The sequence below is a fragment of the Xyrauchen texanus genome, chromosome 9, assembly GCF_025860055.1.
Source record: "Xyrauchen texanus isolate HMW12.3.18 chromosome 9, RBS_HiC_50CHRs, whole genome shotgun sequence".
Taxonomy (NCBI): Eukaryota; Metazoa; Chordata; class Actinopteri; order Cypriniformes; family Catostomidae; genus Xyrauchen; species Xyrauchen texanus.
The window spans coordinates 447,765-466,171 of record NC_068284.1 but is presented as its reverse complement, the minus strand read 5'-3'; the positions used below and the strand labels follow the sequence as shown (position 1 = coordinate 466,171).

Here is an 18,407-nt window from a genome sequence, read left to right as displayed (position 1 = left end):
TTTTATCAGGCAGTGCTGCCGTTCTTATACATGAGGTCAAACAGCAGAAGCAAATCTTCCTCCCCCCTTTCTCTCCCCCTGATACAGGGACCAGGCCACTAGGCCTGATTTACTACTAACCAGCCCAAACGTACCCCCCTGTACTACATGACCTCTGACCTGAAGAGGGCAGAGGTCCCCACTCAGCCTGGACCAAGGTGTCTCTGTTCTGCTTTTCAGTCGTAAATACTGTCCCTTGTTCAAACATAAATTTCCCATGTCTTCTCTCCTTCCAGATCAGACGTCCAGATGACATTCCTGTGTGCTGACTGAGTCTCTAAACATTGATTATTGAAAATTTCTACAACATCAGTCTATAATTTTAATGGTAGGTTAATTTGAACAGTGAGAGACAGAATAACAACCAAAAAAATCCAGAAAAACGCATGTAAAAATTTTTATAAATTTAATTGCATTTTAATGAGAGAAATAAGTATCCGACCCCTCTGCAAAACAGGACTTAGTACTTGGTGGCAAAACCCTTGTTGGCAATCACAGAGGTCAGACGTTTCTTGTAGATAGCCACCAGATTTGCACACATCTCAGGAGGGATTTTGTCCCACTCCTCTTTGCAAATCTTCTCCAAGTCATTAAGGTTTCGAGGCTGACGTTTGGCAACTCGAACCTTCAACTCCCTCCACAGATTTTCTATGGGATTAAGGTCTGGAGACTGGCTAGACCACTCTAGGACCTTAATGTGCTTCTTCTTGAGCCACTCCTTTGTTGCCTTGGCCATGTGTTTTGGGTCATTGTCATGCTGGAATACCAATCCACGACCCATTTTCAATGCCCTGGCTGAGGGAAGGAGGTTCTCACCCAAGATTTGACGGTACATGGCCCTGTCCATCGTCCCTTTGATGCATTGAAGTTGTCCTGTCCCCTTAGCAGAAAAACACCCCAAAGCATAATGTTTCCAACGCCACGTTTCATGGTGGGGATGGTATTCTTGGGGTCATAGGCAGCATTCCTCCTCCTCCAAACACGGCGAGTTGAGTTGATACCAAAGAACTCGATTTTGGTTTCATCTGACCACAACACTTTCAACCCGTTCTCCTCTGAATCATTCAGATGTTCATTGGTAAACTTCAGACGGGCCTGTACATGTGCCTTTCTTAAGCAGGGGGACCTTGCGAGCGCAGCGAGTCGTTCAACCAATTGTTTTCTTGGTGACTATGGTCCCAGCTGCCTTGAGATCATTGACAAGATCCTCCCGTGTAGTTCTGGGCTGATTCCTCACTGTTCTCATGATCATTGAAACTCCACGTGGTGAGATCTTGCATGGAGCCCCAGACCGAGGGAGATTGACAGTTCTTTTGTGTTTCTTCCATTTGCGAATAATCGCACCAACTGTTTTCACCTTCTCACCAAGCTGCTTGGCAATGGTCTTGTAGCCTTTTGTAGATCTACAATCTTGTCCCTGACATCATTGGACAGCTCTTTGGTCTTGGCCATAGTGGGGAGTTTGGAATCTGATTGATTGATTGATTCTGTGAACAGGTGTCTTTTATACAGTTAACAAGCTGAGATTAGGAGCACTCCTTTTAAGAGTGTGCTCCTAATCTCAGCTCATTACCTGTATAAAAGACACCTGGGAGCCAGAAATCTCTGATTGAGAGGGGGTTGAATACTTATTTCCCTCATTAAAACGCAATTCAATTTATAAAATTTTTGACATGTGTTTTTCTGGATTTTTTTGTTGTTATTCTGTCTCTCACGGTTCAAATTAACCTACCATTAAAATTATAGACTGATCATTTCTTTGTCAGTGGGCAAACGTACAAAATCAGCAGGGGATCAAATACATTTTTCCCTCACTTTACATGTGATTTCTAATACATTTGCAAAGATTTCAAACAAACTTCTTTCACGTTGTCATTATGTCGAAAATAATGAATTAAATCAATTTTGGAATAAGGCTGAAACATAACAAAATGTGGAAAAAGTGAAGCGCTGTGAATACGGATGCACTGTCATTTAAATAAACTGCATCACTCTGAATTGAATTATAAATGGCTCAGGAGACTGTTTAAAATGTCAATTTATTTTCAGATATGTCAAATTGAATTTAACAAAATACCAATCAACTAGATATTGAATGCTATAGGCATACTGAAAAATCAAGCCATGACTGGAAAAAAGCCATAACGTTTCTGTTTGTGTAAATTGTACTGCCATCAAATACACGTGACCTCCTTCCACTATAACCACAAATTCTATCAGTCTGGACAGTTAAGGGAAAAACTCTGAACTTTTTAAGGCTGGAAATTAATGTATGCAAAATTCAAGTGCTATAGAAATTACACAGTTTTAACTTTGTGTAAATAAGAGAATTAATCCATGTGCCTTAGTTCACTCACTTTTAGTTCCAACTCTGATGAGATACAAGGACAAATGCAATGAATTGTAAAATGTTGAGTCAGAGTATTAGATTTTGTAATCATTTTAGCCATGAGTGTGTTAGATTTGTTTTTGGCCTGCTCGGCTGGTTGATCGACATCATTCTGAAGGCTGGCGCACATCTCCGTCAACACCTCCCTTTTCTTTTTCAGTTCTTCCAGCTCATCTTCCAAAGCTTTTCTCTTAAGTCCATGCATGGCACACTCTCTCTTCCTCCTCTCTTCATCAAAGTAGATCATGTATCTGGTCCTAGCTGAGGCTACAGAAGCCAGTAGTTCACAGTGGTCACAGACTAGCCTCTGGGCCTCAACAGTTTCTTATTTTATGTTGCAAGTATCTACTTCCCTGTTCAAACTAATGGAAAGGAGATGCTCCAGGTCTAATAGGTGCACACATTCCTAAGAATATAAATAAATTATTTGACCACAAAAAGAAAAACTGAAAAGATGTTACTGATGTGTTTGGTTATTGCGAATTTGCTCTTATAATTTCAAAAATAGCTTTTTAAAGCACCATCTAAAAGCAATAAGATTCACTGATGAATGACAAAGACATCTTGTATCTTGATTATGTATTCTAGATTTGCAATACAAAGAGCACTGTAATACTTGTATATAAAAACTGTATCTTCATCCTTAATGCATCCAAATACATATCCATAAAAAAAACTATACTTACTTTACAATGGTGCAGCAGATCCTCAGTCTTTCAATGTCCCATGAACTGTGATCCAAGATAACGTGACTGGACACTACCAGCCTCCCAAAAAATCGAACATGGACATCTAGTTGTTTATTGCATTGTTAATTGCAGAAATCTGTTTATTTTTTAAATATGGTGCAAGTTCACGTTTTCAAATGTAGCTGGTTTTGTCCTTTCCACAGGTGAAAGATTTGGCTATTTGCGAATCAGGAATCATTCCCTGGAACAACTAAGAAACACCTTCATTTGATGCGTATGAGTGGTGCTGCACCTCTGCCTGCAGCGTTGCATTCAAACCAAACGCTGCTCGAAGGGCAATCGATTTTCCACGGTAGTGGATTCGCTGGAAGCAGTGGTCACTACAGCAGCAGTTGTGGTGTTTGTGGTGGTAGTAGTAGCAGTTGTAGTAGTTAATTGCTGTCTGCCTTTTAAAGCCTATTTGTGGCCATCGGACTGCATATGAGATTTAACGGCTCCATGTTGACAACCAACGGGCTGCAACCATGTCCTAAATTCTTTGTCTTCCAGCCTCTTTTGCTGGAATTTGCACTCACCCATTTCTTTGCTGCTTTACTAAATTTACGTTCTCTGTCCTGACTCCTCCAGGTCCCAGCCCGCCGCTGTCCAAACATCCTGCGTTACGGCAATTTTGCACCGGCCGGAGGCATTTACCAAACTGGTTACGCGTGTTTATCACACCGATGAACATATTAAGTTATTAATTATAACGTTTTTTTTTTTCAAAATAAATTGGTAATATTATTTTTTCAAAACTATCTACATTTTTAATGCATGTAGGAATAACATTTAATGCTTTTTAATGCCATTTAAGGCCTTAATTTTCGCAAAATCCATTTAATGACTTCTAATGCCTTACGGAAACCCTGCTTCAGAAGGTGGTGTAGGATATTTGTGTATGCGACATTTAGGAGTGAACTTAAAATTCCCCTCATTCTCACACCATTATATGCAGGGATATTTGGTATGCTAAACTTAGAAGAGAATTTAGGGTCTTGAAATATGTGAGCTATGAGCTAAATTAAACTGTCCTTATTGTACCTTATTAGGTAATGAAATGTATAACTGAATTAGTCGTGTTCGACAACCATTATAAATTAGATAAATAACTAGATTATTTGTCTTAATAATCTAGTTATTTATCTTAATTATTTTTCTCATTAATAATTACCATTGAAATCGTAATACAACGTCTAGTTGTATCAGCTCACAATTTCTACTATAAGGAATTAGCTTTAATAAGTGAATTATGATTAATTAACTTATTGGAGTGATATTATTCTCATGGCTTATTGAAAATAATATCACATGTATTTAGGTACAGCTTTGAAGTGAAATCTTGTAGAAACAGGGATGAGATTATTTATCAAAATATACCACAGTCACGTCGTCTTTGAACACAGATAAACTTTATTACTATTCTAAACATAAATCTAATCTAACATATACATAAGACAGGTTGGTGAAGAGTGACAGAATGATCAGTACAGTGAAAATGAACTTTACAGAGTATGTTGACAATACCTTAAGAACCATTTATCCATCTTTGGGTCTATATAGATTTGCTATTGGATTACTCAAATTATTTAATGAATACACCAGCACTTTGAGCACAATATGGGAGATGTATTTGCGTGTCTTTGCGGTGTTTCCTTGCGTTCTTTTGTGTTGCTTGGTTCTTGCCGCTTGGTCGAAAGGTCGTTCTGTCAATGTTTTTTTGTATGATCAAAGTGTTATTTTCCGTATGATTTATGAGGTTAGCTTTGAAGCGAGGCCGTAGAGAGTGATGAGCTTTCTCGGGACGTCGAGTCCCGAGCTTCCTTGGGCCTCACATACCATGGATCTGGCAGTCAATTAATAATCATGAATTTGTCAGGTACAAATGTTACCACAGTTCAAAGCGATTTTCAGCATTATCTATCAAGGCTAGATTATGATGAAATGTCTTAGAGTGTGCAAATCTGATGGTCCTTGTAACCTTACACAGAACCGCCTGGTTTAACTGTGTGGGGGTTCCGGCTGATGGCCTGTAATTTATGACGTTGGCACATTCCAAACCGAAAGGCTGGGTTTTTCCATAGATTCAAATCATGTTGCTGGAATTCTTCTGCATATATAATCTTACAGTGGCAACACAAGGCTGATTTAATGTGATTTTTAAGTGAGAAGCTTCTCAGTGTGGGCACACAAGAAGGCAGGCTGCTTTTGCCAGTGTGCGGGATCCAATCAGATGTAGTTGCGTATTAGGACTCTGCAAGCTGTTGGGAGAGTTTAAACCCTTCATGGCAGCGAAGTGGTTATCATCGGGAGGCCGTCACGCTGTTCACTTGTGGCATCAACTAAAGGAGTTGCTGACGCTTCGTGTTCGTATTTTTTACCAGATATTGTGTCTGAAATGTTTGAATTTGTCAGACATTAGGACATTTTACCAGGTCAAAAACAGAAACCCTGATGTCTCGTACAGTACACTTAAATAATCATACTAAAATTGTGTGATATGTAATATTTAGAATATAAATGTTTAAGTGAATAACATTATATCAGCATGAAAATTGCACATCATGAGTCCAAGATGAATATATCAGTGAAGGTAGGCAAATCCAGTTAACCTCAAACCATGAGAATCATCCATGCAGAAGAGCAGTGCTGAAACACTACCTCTGCAAATTGCTTGCAACTTTAGGTTTTAACCACAGATGTCGCTAAAGAGACTGAAGTGCTGTAGTGCCCTATTAAATATGTGCCTTTGAAATATCTAAGCAGACATCAAGTGTCATTCATGTGTTGCAGTGGATAGATCCATGAGGGGTTCTCAGTAAATAAGTTGCAGATTGTAAAACACATTGAGTGACAGTGAGATTAGTAAGGGCTGAAAAGTCAGCTGTGTAGCCCCCTATCAACTATACAGTATAGTGCACTAATATTACCAAAGTAAGCTCCATGTTAGATAAAAGTATTATGTGACAAAGTTTCTGCGACAGCTCTAGGGCACTCTATGATGCTTTGTGTATACAAAAGCATCCAAAATTGCTCACTTGTTTTGTTCAAACCTTGATAATATTGTGCAATACTGCAATCCACTTTATAGGATAGAGTGAATAAATGAACGATTTCGGAAACAGCTTTAGTTTTGGCCTCAAGCACAGTGTAAGTGTAATCGAGCTTGAAATCATAAGTCATACAAGTTATTAATGATACATTTCATAAATAAACAAAAGCAATGTAATTCATGGATTCCAACGTATTTATTACATTACTGTATCAGTAATATCAAGTTCACTGAAGTATTGGAACACATTGGTACATACAAATAAATCAGTCATATACTGTATGCTTGCTGCTGAGTTGCTTAAATCCCAATACATAGTACATATAAATCTTTTGGCATACTTTTGATGTTCAGTGCTGGAAAAAACATAGATCAGGCAATTGAACTCTTAACTGAGGCTTTATAATCTGCTGAAAAGTGATTTCCGTTCTCATAACTCCTGAAATTATTGTGCCATCAAACATATGGTCAAAACCTTGTGCAGATCGGAAAGTTCTCGAGTAGAATTCAACAAATATTGTGTCACTCACATACAAAATATATAGAAATAAATAGAGATATAAAAGCCCCAAATTGGCTTTTTGTTGTGTTTTCGCTTGTAACGTCTGATTTTTTTTAATAAGAATTTCATTAATGAGCAAGTACTATGCAACCATGTTTTTTGCATTGCCTTGATTGACTACTGTAAGCCTATAATAATTATTTCTATTTTAAAAATGTGTGCTTTCAATTTCAGTTTCAAGGAAAGTAGGACAATGGAAAAATGTTTAACTTTTATGCTGGTAACAATGCCAATCACTGACCTAGTTACAACCTTGGTCTATTGGCCTGCTAGCTAAGTTATAATAGTTTCCACCATTTTTATCTGATATGACTAGCATTATGTCTAACTTTTGTAACGCTATTTAAGTCAAAACAACAGCGGAAGATATGCTACTTACCTGCTTATAAGACATATTTTCGGATATCCGTCTTTCTCTTCATTTTGTTATTTATTTATATATTTTTTGAGGTGAGGGGGTGAGTTTTGTTGTCGTTAGTGACATTCGCTCTGATGAGATGACCACCTGTAACCATGGTTACTCCTCGAACCATCAGATTAGCCGAAGCCCGACTCACGTAATTTCCAAAACAACGTTCCTCCACAAGTAACCTGGAGTTTTATGCTTCAACCGCTAGAGGCCAAAATGTACATAGTGTAGCTTTAAACATAAACAGAATATAAAAAATATCATATGCTCCCAAATTAAAACAATGCTCACAAGTCCAAATGCAATGTGATTTGATGCTTTTTTCTGAATTTCATCCCATTTACAAAGCGAATAAAGGGTTAACTTATCTCACTGTGCCAACAATACTGGACAGTGCTTTTTTCTGTGTTTCAGTAGACAGCTGGATTGGGTGAAATTCTTCCCACATGAAGTGCATTGGAACGGCTTCTCTCCAGTATGTACTCTCTCATGTTTTTTCAGGTGTGCTGATGTTATGAAGCTTTTACCGCATGAAGTGCAGTGGTGTGGCTTCTCTCCAGTATGCACTCTCTCATGTGATTTCAGGGCTCCTGAATGACTGAATCTTTTTTCACAATATGAACACTTGTAAGGTTTTTCTCCAGTATGGACTCTTTGGTGACGTTCCAAGTTAGAAGCTCTGTAAAAGGCCTTCCCACATTCAGAGCACACATGATCTCGCACACCAGTGTGTTTTTTCTGGTGCTGTTTTAAATTGTGCAGCTGGGAAAAATGGTTTCCACAAAGTGAACACAAGTAAGGCTTCTCAATTGGATGAATTGTCCGGTGTGTTCTTAAGAGTGATACTGAACAAAATGTTTTGCAGCACTGATCACAGCTATATGACTTTTCTCCAGTATGAAAGGACAGATGATTTTTGAGACTACATGGCCATCTGAAACTCTTTCCACATTCATGACATTTGAAAGGCTTCTCTCCAGTGTGAATTCTTATGTGGACTTTAAGGTTTCCTTTATGTGTGAAACTCTTTCCACAATGAGGGCAGGCAAGAGCTTTTTTTGTTTTTGTTCTTTGAGGTTTTTTTTGTGAGCGTTTCTTTTTAGTCTGAGAGCAACTAAAATATTTTTCTTCAGTTTTGAAACGATCATGTTTCTGATACTGTTGTTTCTCCTCTTCATTCAGTTCCTCACTTTCCTCTTTCACTTTCATCAGCTCTAAAAAGAACACATGTTCATGAGTCAATACAGGAAAACAAAGTGAACTGCAAACAAACAGCACAAAAAGAGAAAGTATTCATGTCTATGTGATCTTTGTCATACTAAAAGTTTAACTCTTTCATTCTCATGTTCAGTGAACATGAGAATGTTCGGCCTGCACATCTGATTGAAAATAAATTGTACCCTAAGGTTAAGTCTTCACAGATCACCATGGCATCTTTATTGATGGAGTGCCACCAATAGAATTGTGCACGTAAATGTGTCAACTTACATAAAACCTTGTGAAACCACAAATCAATTCCTGAAATAGGAGTATACTTAGTTATTGAATTTGTGCTTTTAGATAAAAATATAATGATTATAATTATGACTATTTGTAGCTAAGCCACTGCTGTCACTTAGATCGCTTTCATCCAAAACACTAATTGTAAATGAAATTATTACCAATCATAGTTTGGATTTGCTTTTTTTGACTAAAACCTGGTTTAAACCAGGTTATATTAGTATAAATCAGTCTACTCAGCCAGATTATTGTTATAAATATGAGCCCTGCCTGATGGGTTGAGGAGGTGGTGTTGCTACAATTTACAGTGAAGTTCTCAACTCTCTTGGAGTCAGACAAAATGTAACAGGGCCAACTCATCACCATAATCATACGCTAGATTTAATTCTGTCATATGGAGTTGATGTTGAATATATAGAAATTCTGCAGCATAAAGCGGAGCGATGACATTTCGGATCATTACCTCATCTCTTGTGCGATCAGCTAATGTTACTCAATTTACACCACGCTATCGTTCAGGTAGAACTATTTTTTTTCGACCACTAAAGATAGCTTCACTAATAATCTTCCAGATCTATCTTATACACTCAATAAACTCCAAAGCCCAGAAGAACTTGATGAAATAACAAAAAATATAAATGCAGTCTTCTCTAGCACTCTTGATAGTGTCGCCCCACTTAGGTTAAAGAAAATTAAAGAAATTAGCCCTGCACCATAGTACAATGATCACACTCATGCTCTCGAGAGAGCAGCTCGGAAAAATACAAAATTTGAAGTATTTCGTGGTGCATGGAAGGATAATGTCTGTAGCTACAGACAGGCACTAAAAGCTGCCAGGTCAGCATATTTTAGTAACTCATAGAAAGTAACCACAACAATCCTAGATGTTTATTCAGTACTGTGGCTAAATTGGTTGGGAATAAAGCCTCAACAGAACCAGATATTACGTTGCAGCACAAGCGTAATGACTTCATTCATTTCTTTAAAGATAAAATTGAAATAATCCGAAATTAATTTGGAATTATGCAATCATCTGTCATAACACCTCAGAAAACAGTGTCTAATAATTTTCCTGCAATGCAAATTCAATCCTTCTCTGTCATAGGTCATGAAGAGCTAACAAAACTTCAAAAGCCACAACATGTTTGTTAGATCCTATACCAACTAAGCTCTTAAAAGAGGTATCCCCTGTAATTTCAGAACCTCTTCTTAATATTATTAATAGGGATGCACCGAAATGAAAATTCTGGGCCGAAACCGAAAACCCAGGATGCACTTGGCCGAAAACCGAAACCGAAATTTTTACCTATTTAAATAAAAAAATTGTATTAATTTTATACTTAATCATTAATTTCATGAATTTAATTAAAATGAATTGAAAAACTACAAACCAATAAAATAAGTCACACTTTTATTGAAAGTAACACCAAAATTGGACAAAAAATATATTAAAACTATATTAAATATTATTCTTCTTTCAGTTCTGTAAAAATCTAATTTTACAGATTTTATTAACAATTATCCAAATAATGTAAAGTTTTAGAAAACTATTATATGAAAAACAACAGTCAAGTAATGAACTTAGCTAGCATCTTTCAAAAAGTTTAATATGCAACAGTAATTTTAATTAAAACAAAAGGCAGAACACTGAATGGCAGAGGGCCTCTATTCCACTGATCTATATATAACTATAATATATAATTATATATATAGATCAGTGCTCTATTCTGTTTATGTAAACGTATGTACACTTTAAGTGAAAATTATTGTGCAAAACAACAGTGCAAAACAGCAGTAATTGAACTAAATCCAACCTCAACAGTAAACGACTGATGTATCCTCGAGTGAAGAAAAAGTGTAATGTAATTGCTATACACATCATATTGGACCGCTTTCTATTTAACTAAAAGTGACAGGTTTCTCTTCAAGAACAAAAGTTCCTAAATTTTCTGACAGTCTCTCCTGTCAGAAAGCTCATCAAGAACATGAGATGCTGCACTGAACAGTCTCTCACTCTCTGTGCTGGTGCTTGGGCAGATAAATACCTGTGCGCAATCCGCGCAAGCAAAGGAAAGCGGTCTTTGTTTACGCGCCAGTAGTCAAGGGGATTGTCGCTTCTGGCGTAGTTCAGCTAGATACGCCTCAAGTTGTGGTGTAGCAGCGCTAGGTGTGGCACTGCTGTGGATCGGGACGCTTTCCTGTAGAATCTCTTGCTGTACTCTGTGCATATATATATCTTGAAAGTTCTGCTGAACAAACACTGCAGATCGCAAATTTGATGTCCTTATCAGAAACTTTGAAGAATTTCCAAACCGCTGACATGATCGGCCTTTGTTTGGTAGCGCTGTGATAAGAGCTAGATCGATCCAGATTGAAATCAGAGCACTGAGGGGCGGGGCGAGGAGGTATATATTTTCGGCTCATATTTTCGGCCTTTTTTCTCTTTCGGCCGAAAACCGTAAGTGCCATTTTCGGCCGAAAATGTTCGGCGGCCGAAATTTCGGTGCATCCCTAATTATTAACTCCTTGCTATCTTTAGGACATGTCCCAAGAAACCTTAAAATGGCAGTTATCAAACCACTTATTAAGAAGCCACAACCTGATCCTGGAGAACTGGCTAACTATAGACCGATTTCAAATCTCCCGTTAATGTCAAAAATACTAGAAAAGGTAGTATCCTCTCAAATATGTTCATTTCTACAGAGAAATAGTATATACGAAGAATTTCACTCAGGATTTAGGCCCCATCACAGTACAGAGTCTGCACTTATCAGAGTTACAAATGACTTGCTCTTATCATCTGATCGCGGCTGCATTTCTCTTCTAGTGGTTTTAGATCTAAGTGCTGCATTCGACACGATAGATCACGACATTCTCTTGAATAGGCTGGAGAATTATGTTGGAATTTGTGGAGTGGCATTAGCTTTAGGTCATATTTAGCAGACTGCTACCACTTTGTCTATGTAAATGAGGAATTGACAAACCAAACAAAAGTAAAATACGGAGTGCCACAGGGAACAGTTTTAGGGCCTCTGCTTTTCTCCATGTATATTCTTCCCCTGGGAGATATTATCAGGAATCGTAGAATAAGTTTCCACTGCTATGCAGACGTTACACAACTTTACATTTCTTCAAAACCTAATGAGCTTTCACAATTCTCCAAATTAGCAGAGTGTATCAATGAAATAAAAGATTGGATGGCCAGAAATTTCCTTCTACTCAATTCTGACAAAACAGAGGTTCTAATTATTGGACCAAAAAACTCTAAAAATAAGCCACTAAAATATAATTTGACTCTAGATGGATGTACTGTTACATCATCTTCAACAGCGAAGAACTGTTACTAATTATTGGATCAAAAACCTAAAAAAAAAAACTAAAAAAAAAGCAGCTAAAATATAAAATATAATTTGTCTCTCAATGGATGTACTGTAACTTCTATACTACTACAACTTCTACAGCAAAGAACTTAAGTGTTATATTTGATACCAATCTGTCCTTTGAAAACCAAATTGCCAATATTTGTAGAACAGCATTCTTCCATCTCAGAAATATTGCTAAGATATGACACATGCTCTCTTTTTCCGATGCCAAAAATAGAATTCATGCGTTCATGACCTCAAGACTAGATTATTGTAATGCATTACTGGGAGTATGTCCTGCAGCTTCAACATTTAAATTGGTTCTAAATGCAGCAGCTAGAGTGCTAACAAGAACCAAGAAATATGATCATATCAGCCCAATTTTATTGTTGCTACATTGGCTACCTGTTAAATTTTGTATACATTTTTTAAATACTTTTAACTACTTACAAAGCTTTGAATGGTCTAGCACAACACTACTTATGTGACCTTCTCTCATGCTATATACTAGAGGTCGACCGATTAATTGGCCGGCCGATTAATCGGCCGATTTTTTGCATTTTTTACATAATCGGCATCGGCCAATATCCACGCATATCAAGCCGATTATTAGGCAGGCGCATCTGTGGGCAGCCTAGTGTTGTTGTGGAACACGTGTTCGACGCACGCTGCCCCTAGAGTCATTTTCCAGCAGAGTGAGCAGACCTCATCCAGTGCCTAAGGAAGGAGCTAAGTTCCTTGGAGAAAACAGTAAGGGTTAAATTTGTATAACTTCTTTAGATTTAATTAAAAACTTTTGATATGTTACTGCCAACTTCAAGAAAAAAACGTGACAAACGCGATAGTTGAAGTTGCATTATCACAGCAGAAGGGTTGCTATCATGTCACAATAAGTAAGTAAGAATTTAGCAAATACAGACAGTGAATCTGAGACTTTTATTTGTTCTGTTTGTGTGTCTTATATCTGAGAGGGTTGTCACTCAATGCAGAGAAATAAGTAATAAAAAAGATACCAACGCACTATAGGCTATTGAAGGACTGGCTTTGGTAAGCTCAGACGTTATCGGTTCTGCTGTCGGTACTGGAGAAATTAAGAAAATACATTCTTTATTGCTATAAAGAGAAAGTTATTTTATCTCGCCAGCCATTTCTATGTATAATAATATGAAACCATTCGTCTGTGATGCAATTTAGCTATTCGCAGTCAGAGAGAGAGAGAGAGAGAGAGAGAGAGAGAGAGATCTCGCGCACAGCGAGCACAACACGAGCCCTGCTTAATGAGTGACAGAACTAAACATTCAGACATAGCCTGGTTTAGATCTGTGATTTTAGTCTGATTTTATTTTAGATTTCGCCTTCCAAAGATTATAAAAAGAATATTTATACATAAGCCGCATTCTGTCTAGCACAACTTCCTTCCCTTCACAGCGGTGCACTGACATTTCTCCCTAAAACTCAAACTTAACGTCAGAATCAGCACGATCGGTGATTGTAGGTAAAAAGCAGTCTAGCTACTGTTGCTAAATTGCAGAACGCGTTTAATAATAAAAAGAGCGCAAGAGATACCGTTCCCAAGGCGGCGCGCGCTCCGAAACAGACCGCAACGAGACAAGCAAAGTATAGGCTACTTTGGGTTTCATGTGCGTGTCTAAACGATCAACTATACACAAAAATATGTCAAAACGACCGGCTTGGAGATTCACTTAAACACAGTTTATGTCTTAAATGGACGTAGTTATGGAAATAGTTGGGAGAAAATATGCTGCATCAGGAGATCTGAACTTGGTCTTAAAGGGGAAGCATCCTAATAAACATGCTGACGATTGAGCCATTACTGCGAATCAAACAACAAAAGGCAAAGAGAAAATCACTTACAGCTCTTGAATGAATAACTTCTGCATTAATAAGCATTAATCTATCTATGATAAACTATGCAGTGTTATTTTACAATTGATTATTAGATTTCTTTTTAGACCACACCTGAACAGTAATGTTAGTAGACCTTCCTGAAATTAAATCACTGTGCCTATATAACGTTTATATTTGTGTAATATATATATATATATATATATATATAACAAAAAGAACCGTTAAGAATACCGTTAAAGTACCGTACTGAAAAGCAGTATCGGTAAGACAGTAATACCATTAAAACCTTAATGATACCCATCCCTAGTTATGCCTGTGCTTCTCTTGGATGCTCTGAATATTGGATTACGTGTCTGGATTGCCCCTTAATTAAAGCTGCATTTGGAACTCAACCTTCGTGTCTCGGAGCAGTTCGTAACACCTGCTTTGTTTATTTAATATATTTGTTATACATTATTTATACAATATGTTTTTACATTATACAGTTTTAATTTAAGTGTCAAGTGTTCAATAAATGTATTTGTTGAGAAATTCTGTCTATCTTAAGTAATTATTTGTTACATTTTATCTTTCAAATAAAAGGTTCAAATAAGAGGTTAAAAACAAGCGCATATCGGCCAAAATAAATCGGCAGCAGTAATCGGCCATCAGCCGACCCGGATTTCAAAAGATCGGCATCGGCCTGAAAAAAACAATATCGGTCGAACTCTACCGTGGTATAAATGCATATCAAACCATATAATTAAGAACCAACTCTATTCCAAGTCTAGATAAACGTTTTAATGCAAAGAGGAACTTGATGATCGGTTTGACTATGACTGATAAACGCTCCCCATTTGTAACCTAACGCCCCCTCTCTACTAATTTGCTAATTGCATTGTGAATGTTTACACAGCATGTTCAATAAACACATATTATTGTTTGTGTTATTTAAGCACACCATCTATTGAGACTGTTGAAGATCAGCTCGAATTATATTTCCCGGGGTTCACATATTTTTGTGATTATATTCATGCCATCTTCAATAAAAACAAATACCTTTAATAATAAACACTGACTCTGCTTCATTTTATTAGTCATTTAAGTCAACTTTAGATAACATTAGGTACCATCAACCACCAACTCTGGTGAACAGACTGAAACTTTGATTCTTTAATCTTCATCAACACACAATAATGAAGAATGAACACAAACCTCTTTGCTCCTCAGTATCTTCATCTTTCATGGCATTTGAACTGCATGCTTCTGGATAACTCATGTCCTCACTCTCTTCTTTAATAAACATAATTTTACAATGATTTCTCACGCAGATCTCAGCTGTAACACCTGGAGTTATTCCTGTTCGTGTTGAAGCAAGTCTTCGTTTAGGATGATGAGAATAATGCGGCATTTATTAACATGAATCTCAATTTACATGCTTCTACTCACTTCTTATTTACAGCACTGTTTACTCTCTAATGTTCGTGTATAGCCCGTATTATTCAATGTCGGATGCTGGATATTCCTACTTGATCCGGTTTTCAAACATGCGGCGGTCTATTGTCCGTTACTCGAATAATGGAGAAACAAACAAAAATACAATGTCGGTAGTTTTTACAGGTTTATGAGTATAAATAGAGAATATCGTTTACTGTTTTCACGTCTCTGCAAACGTGTGCTAAACATAATATAATACGGAAACTTTTGTGCGTTTATTTATGGATTTATTGCGTAAAAGTTAATGTTTATAGAACGCCACCGTGTTTACGTGACGTCATACAACAGCATCTCGGAGGGGACATTCGGAACTCTTTGTGTTAGAAAACGCTAAATGTGACTTAAAGGTATAGTTCACCCAAAAATTAAAATTATCTCATAATTTACTCATTCTTACGCCATCCCAGAAGTTTATGACTTTATTTATTCTGCAGGACACAAATGAAGATTTTTAGAAAAATATTTCCACTCTGTTGATTCAACAGAGCTGAAACAGAAAATCTGTGTTTGTGTATTGTAAGAAAGTCATTCACATGTGAGATGACATGAGGTTGAGTAAATGATAAGAGAATTTTCATTTTTGCGTGAACCATCCCTTTAATTTCTGTATGTATCAAACTGGTTTGAGATTTGTCCACTTCAAATACATTCAGACCCCATTTCCACCTGGTATTATGATGCATCTCATATGTGGTCAGGTGAGACAGATCGCTGTTTACACCTGATCACTTAAATGCCTCTCCTTTGACCACTTGTGTTCGGATTTGGAGGGGAGGGTCTCTGTTTCATGACGACATTCATCAATCACTTTGTCAGTGTTACTGCATGATATTTAAGCAAAACGGCGTCAGAAAAGATTAAGAAAGTGTCAAAAATGGTGTGCTGTTTCTTCCAGATGCAGTTTACATTTAATCTAAGCACAAGCGATAAACGCAACATGTCAAGCACAATTATCAGGGTTTTTTTGTGGATTATCTGTATTAAAGTAGCTTCAAGTGTTCCTGCTTCTTTTCTGTGTTGATATCAGACACACTTTAAAAGATCTGTGAAGCTCTCATGATTGTGTATGTATTTGCTTTTTTAAATTTTCCGATCGGATGGTTATTTCTTTTAAAGCCGCTCACAATTGGCAAAGTTTAATATCTTGATTTAGCTCTGCAGTAAATTGACAGTTGAGGGATGGCACTTCACTGCATACAGGACAGATTAGCATTTACACCTCAAATGTATTGCGGTCATATGCATTTTTTGACCACATTTGTGTGGTTTTTGTGATCTGATCAAAAAATGTTTTAGACCCTCTTAGGCTCTCTGAAATTTGGCACATAGTGCCACAGCAATACAACAATAGTTTCAACTTTGCCTGTTACATGCGTATTTATAGGGAAATAACAGCCAGATCAGAAATAAAAAAAAAAGCAAATGCATGCATATCTACAATAACTTTCAGTGTGTCTCATATCCACATGCAGGGACACATATATGATAAATGCACACATTATTAGAAGCTCAGTCACAGGTACTGCAGTAAAAAACAACAACTCAGAATTCTGCTCTAAACGTGATGTTTGCTTTAAATTAAGAGAAACTGTGTGCTGTTTTTAGCGCTTGCTTTAGCTTCTTTTACTTTATTGGTGCTTTATTATCATTCATTAATAAACAGACATAATTATTGATGTAAGTCAGGGCCAGTCAATCCATTAGGCGATATAAGCGAGCGCCTAGGGTGGCATCGCTTCGGGGGTGCTGATCTACTGAACATAAGTACATGTTCAATCTGTGCCGAACAAAATCCACCCTGTATTTTCCGATGATGTGTTGTGGCACCCCCATGGATCAAATAGACAGTGTACTAAATGCCTTACTACCATACCACTTTTACGGTTTCTGTTATATCCGTGTTTGGCAAAAAACAGTGAGAGTAGTATGGATAGAATGCCATTGTGAAAACCAAAACCAAACCAATACATCTTTTTGGACATGTTCTTTGGAGAAGCCTTCCATATAAATACCAAGATATAGGTCTACTGTAATAAAAATACCAAGGTTTTACCATATTGTACAATCACTGCACCATATACTTCCACAGCAGGCATTTTAGAAAGGTAATTTTGATAAACTTTATCTTATGCTGTGTATTGTGAAAAGGTGACAGTATGTTTTAGTCTATTCATTAATGCTACACAATATACAGTATATAGGCTACTGATGAAAATGTTCAAATGATGCTCCTAAAATAACCAGAAATAAATTTTTTGCAAAATGAATAAAGAAAATAAATAATTGTAAACACCCCTATAAAATCATAGCACAATAGATTGTGTACTTGATGGGCCCCAGACTCCCCAGTAATGATGAAAGCCTATTCATGTGCCTGCAGTGAAATATACCATACAAAGTGCATAGATCATAGATAGGGCAGTGTGCCTTTATTTAACATCTTAGACCACTTGACTTTACATTAAGGTTATTCATAGTGATACCCTACTTATGATGCCTACTTCAGCCATAACATGCACTTGCATTCTTGTGGCGAAACATGAGAAAAGATGAGCCTGTTGATGTGTATGAATGGCAAGTTTTACCATTCAGAACTACCTGTAGTCCTTGCTGTGTGATTTATGCTCTGTAAAAGCATATAAAAGACCTGCCTGAGGATTGTGAGGACATTAAGAAATCTGTAACCACCCATCCAGACCATACTGAGCTCTGGTTAAGTCAAGACTGTGCAGATCCCAGTGAAGGCATACTGGGATTGATTTGGCATTGTGCGAATGATACCCTAGGTTACAAACACAGACCTGTTGATTACAAGACCCTTACCCTGCGCAATGTTTATAGGGTCCTTGCAAGTCAATATATATATACCCTTTACCACTCGAGCTAAAGACCTGCTGCATCAATTGTGGATTAAAGGGAGACAATGGGACGATCCAGTACTATCTGAAGTTATTAAGAAAGCATGGGCAGCATGGGAGAGTGAACTTCCTGCCATTACTTCTATTGAGATCATATATTTCTGTT

General features: G+C 37.2%; 2 protein-coding genes across 2 annotated transcripts in view; both read right to left on the bottom strand.

Moving 5' to 3' along the window:
- The window catches only part of LOC127648948 (oocyte zinc finger protein XlCOF6-like), a 273,047-nt gene extending 257,388 nt beyond the window's left edge, over nucleotides 1–15,659 (bottom strand). The window contains exon 1 of the mRNA XM_052133795.1: nucleotides 15,102–15,659. Within this exon, the coding sequence (XP_051989755.1) occupies nucleotides 15,102–15,297 (196 nt within the window). The 5' untranslated portion in view covers nucleotides 15,298–15,659. The remainder of the gene's footprint in view (nucleotides 1–15,101) is intronic.
- Nucleotides 6,129–18,407, bottom strand: part of LOC127649414 (gastrula zinc finger protein XlCGF8.2DB-like) — a 73,735-nt gene continuing 61,456 nt past the window's right edge. The window contains exon 2 of the mRNA XM_052134488.1: nucleotides 6,129–8,390. Coding sequence (XP_051990448.1) covers nucleotides 7,546–8,385 — 840 coding nt within the window. The 5' untranslated portion in view covers nucleotides 8,386–8,390 and the 3' untranslated portion in view covers nucleotides 6,129–7,545. The remainder of the gene's footprint in view (nucleotides 8,391–18,407) is intronic.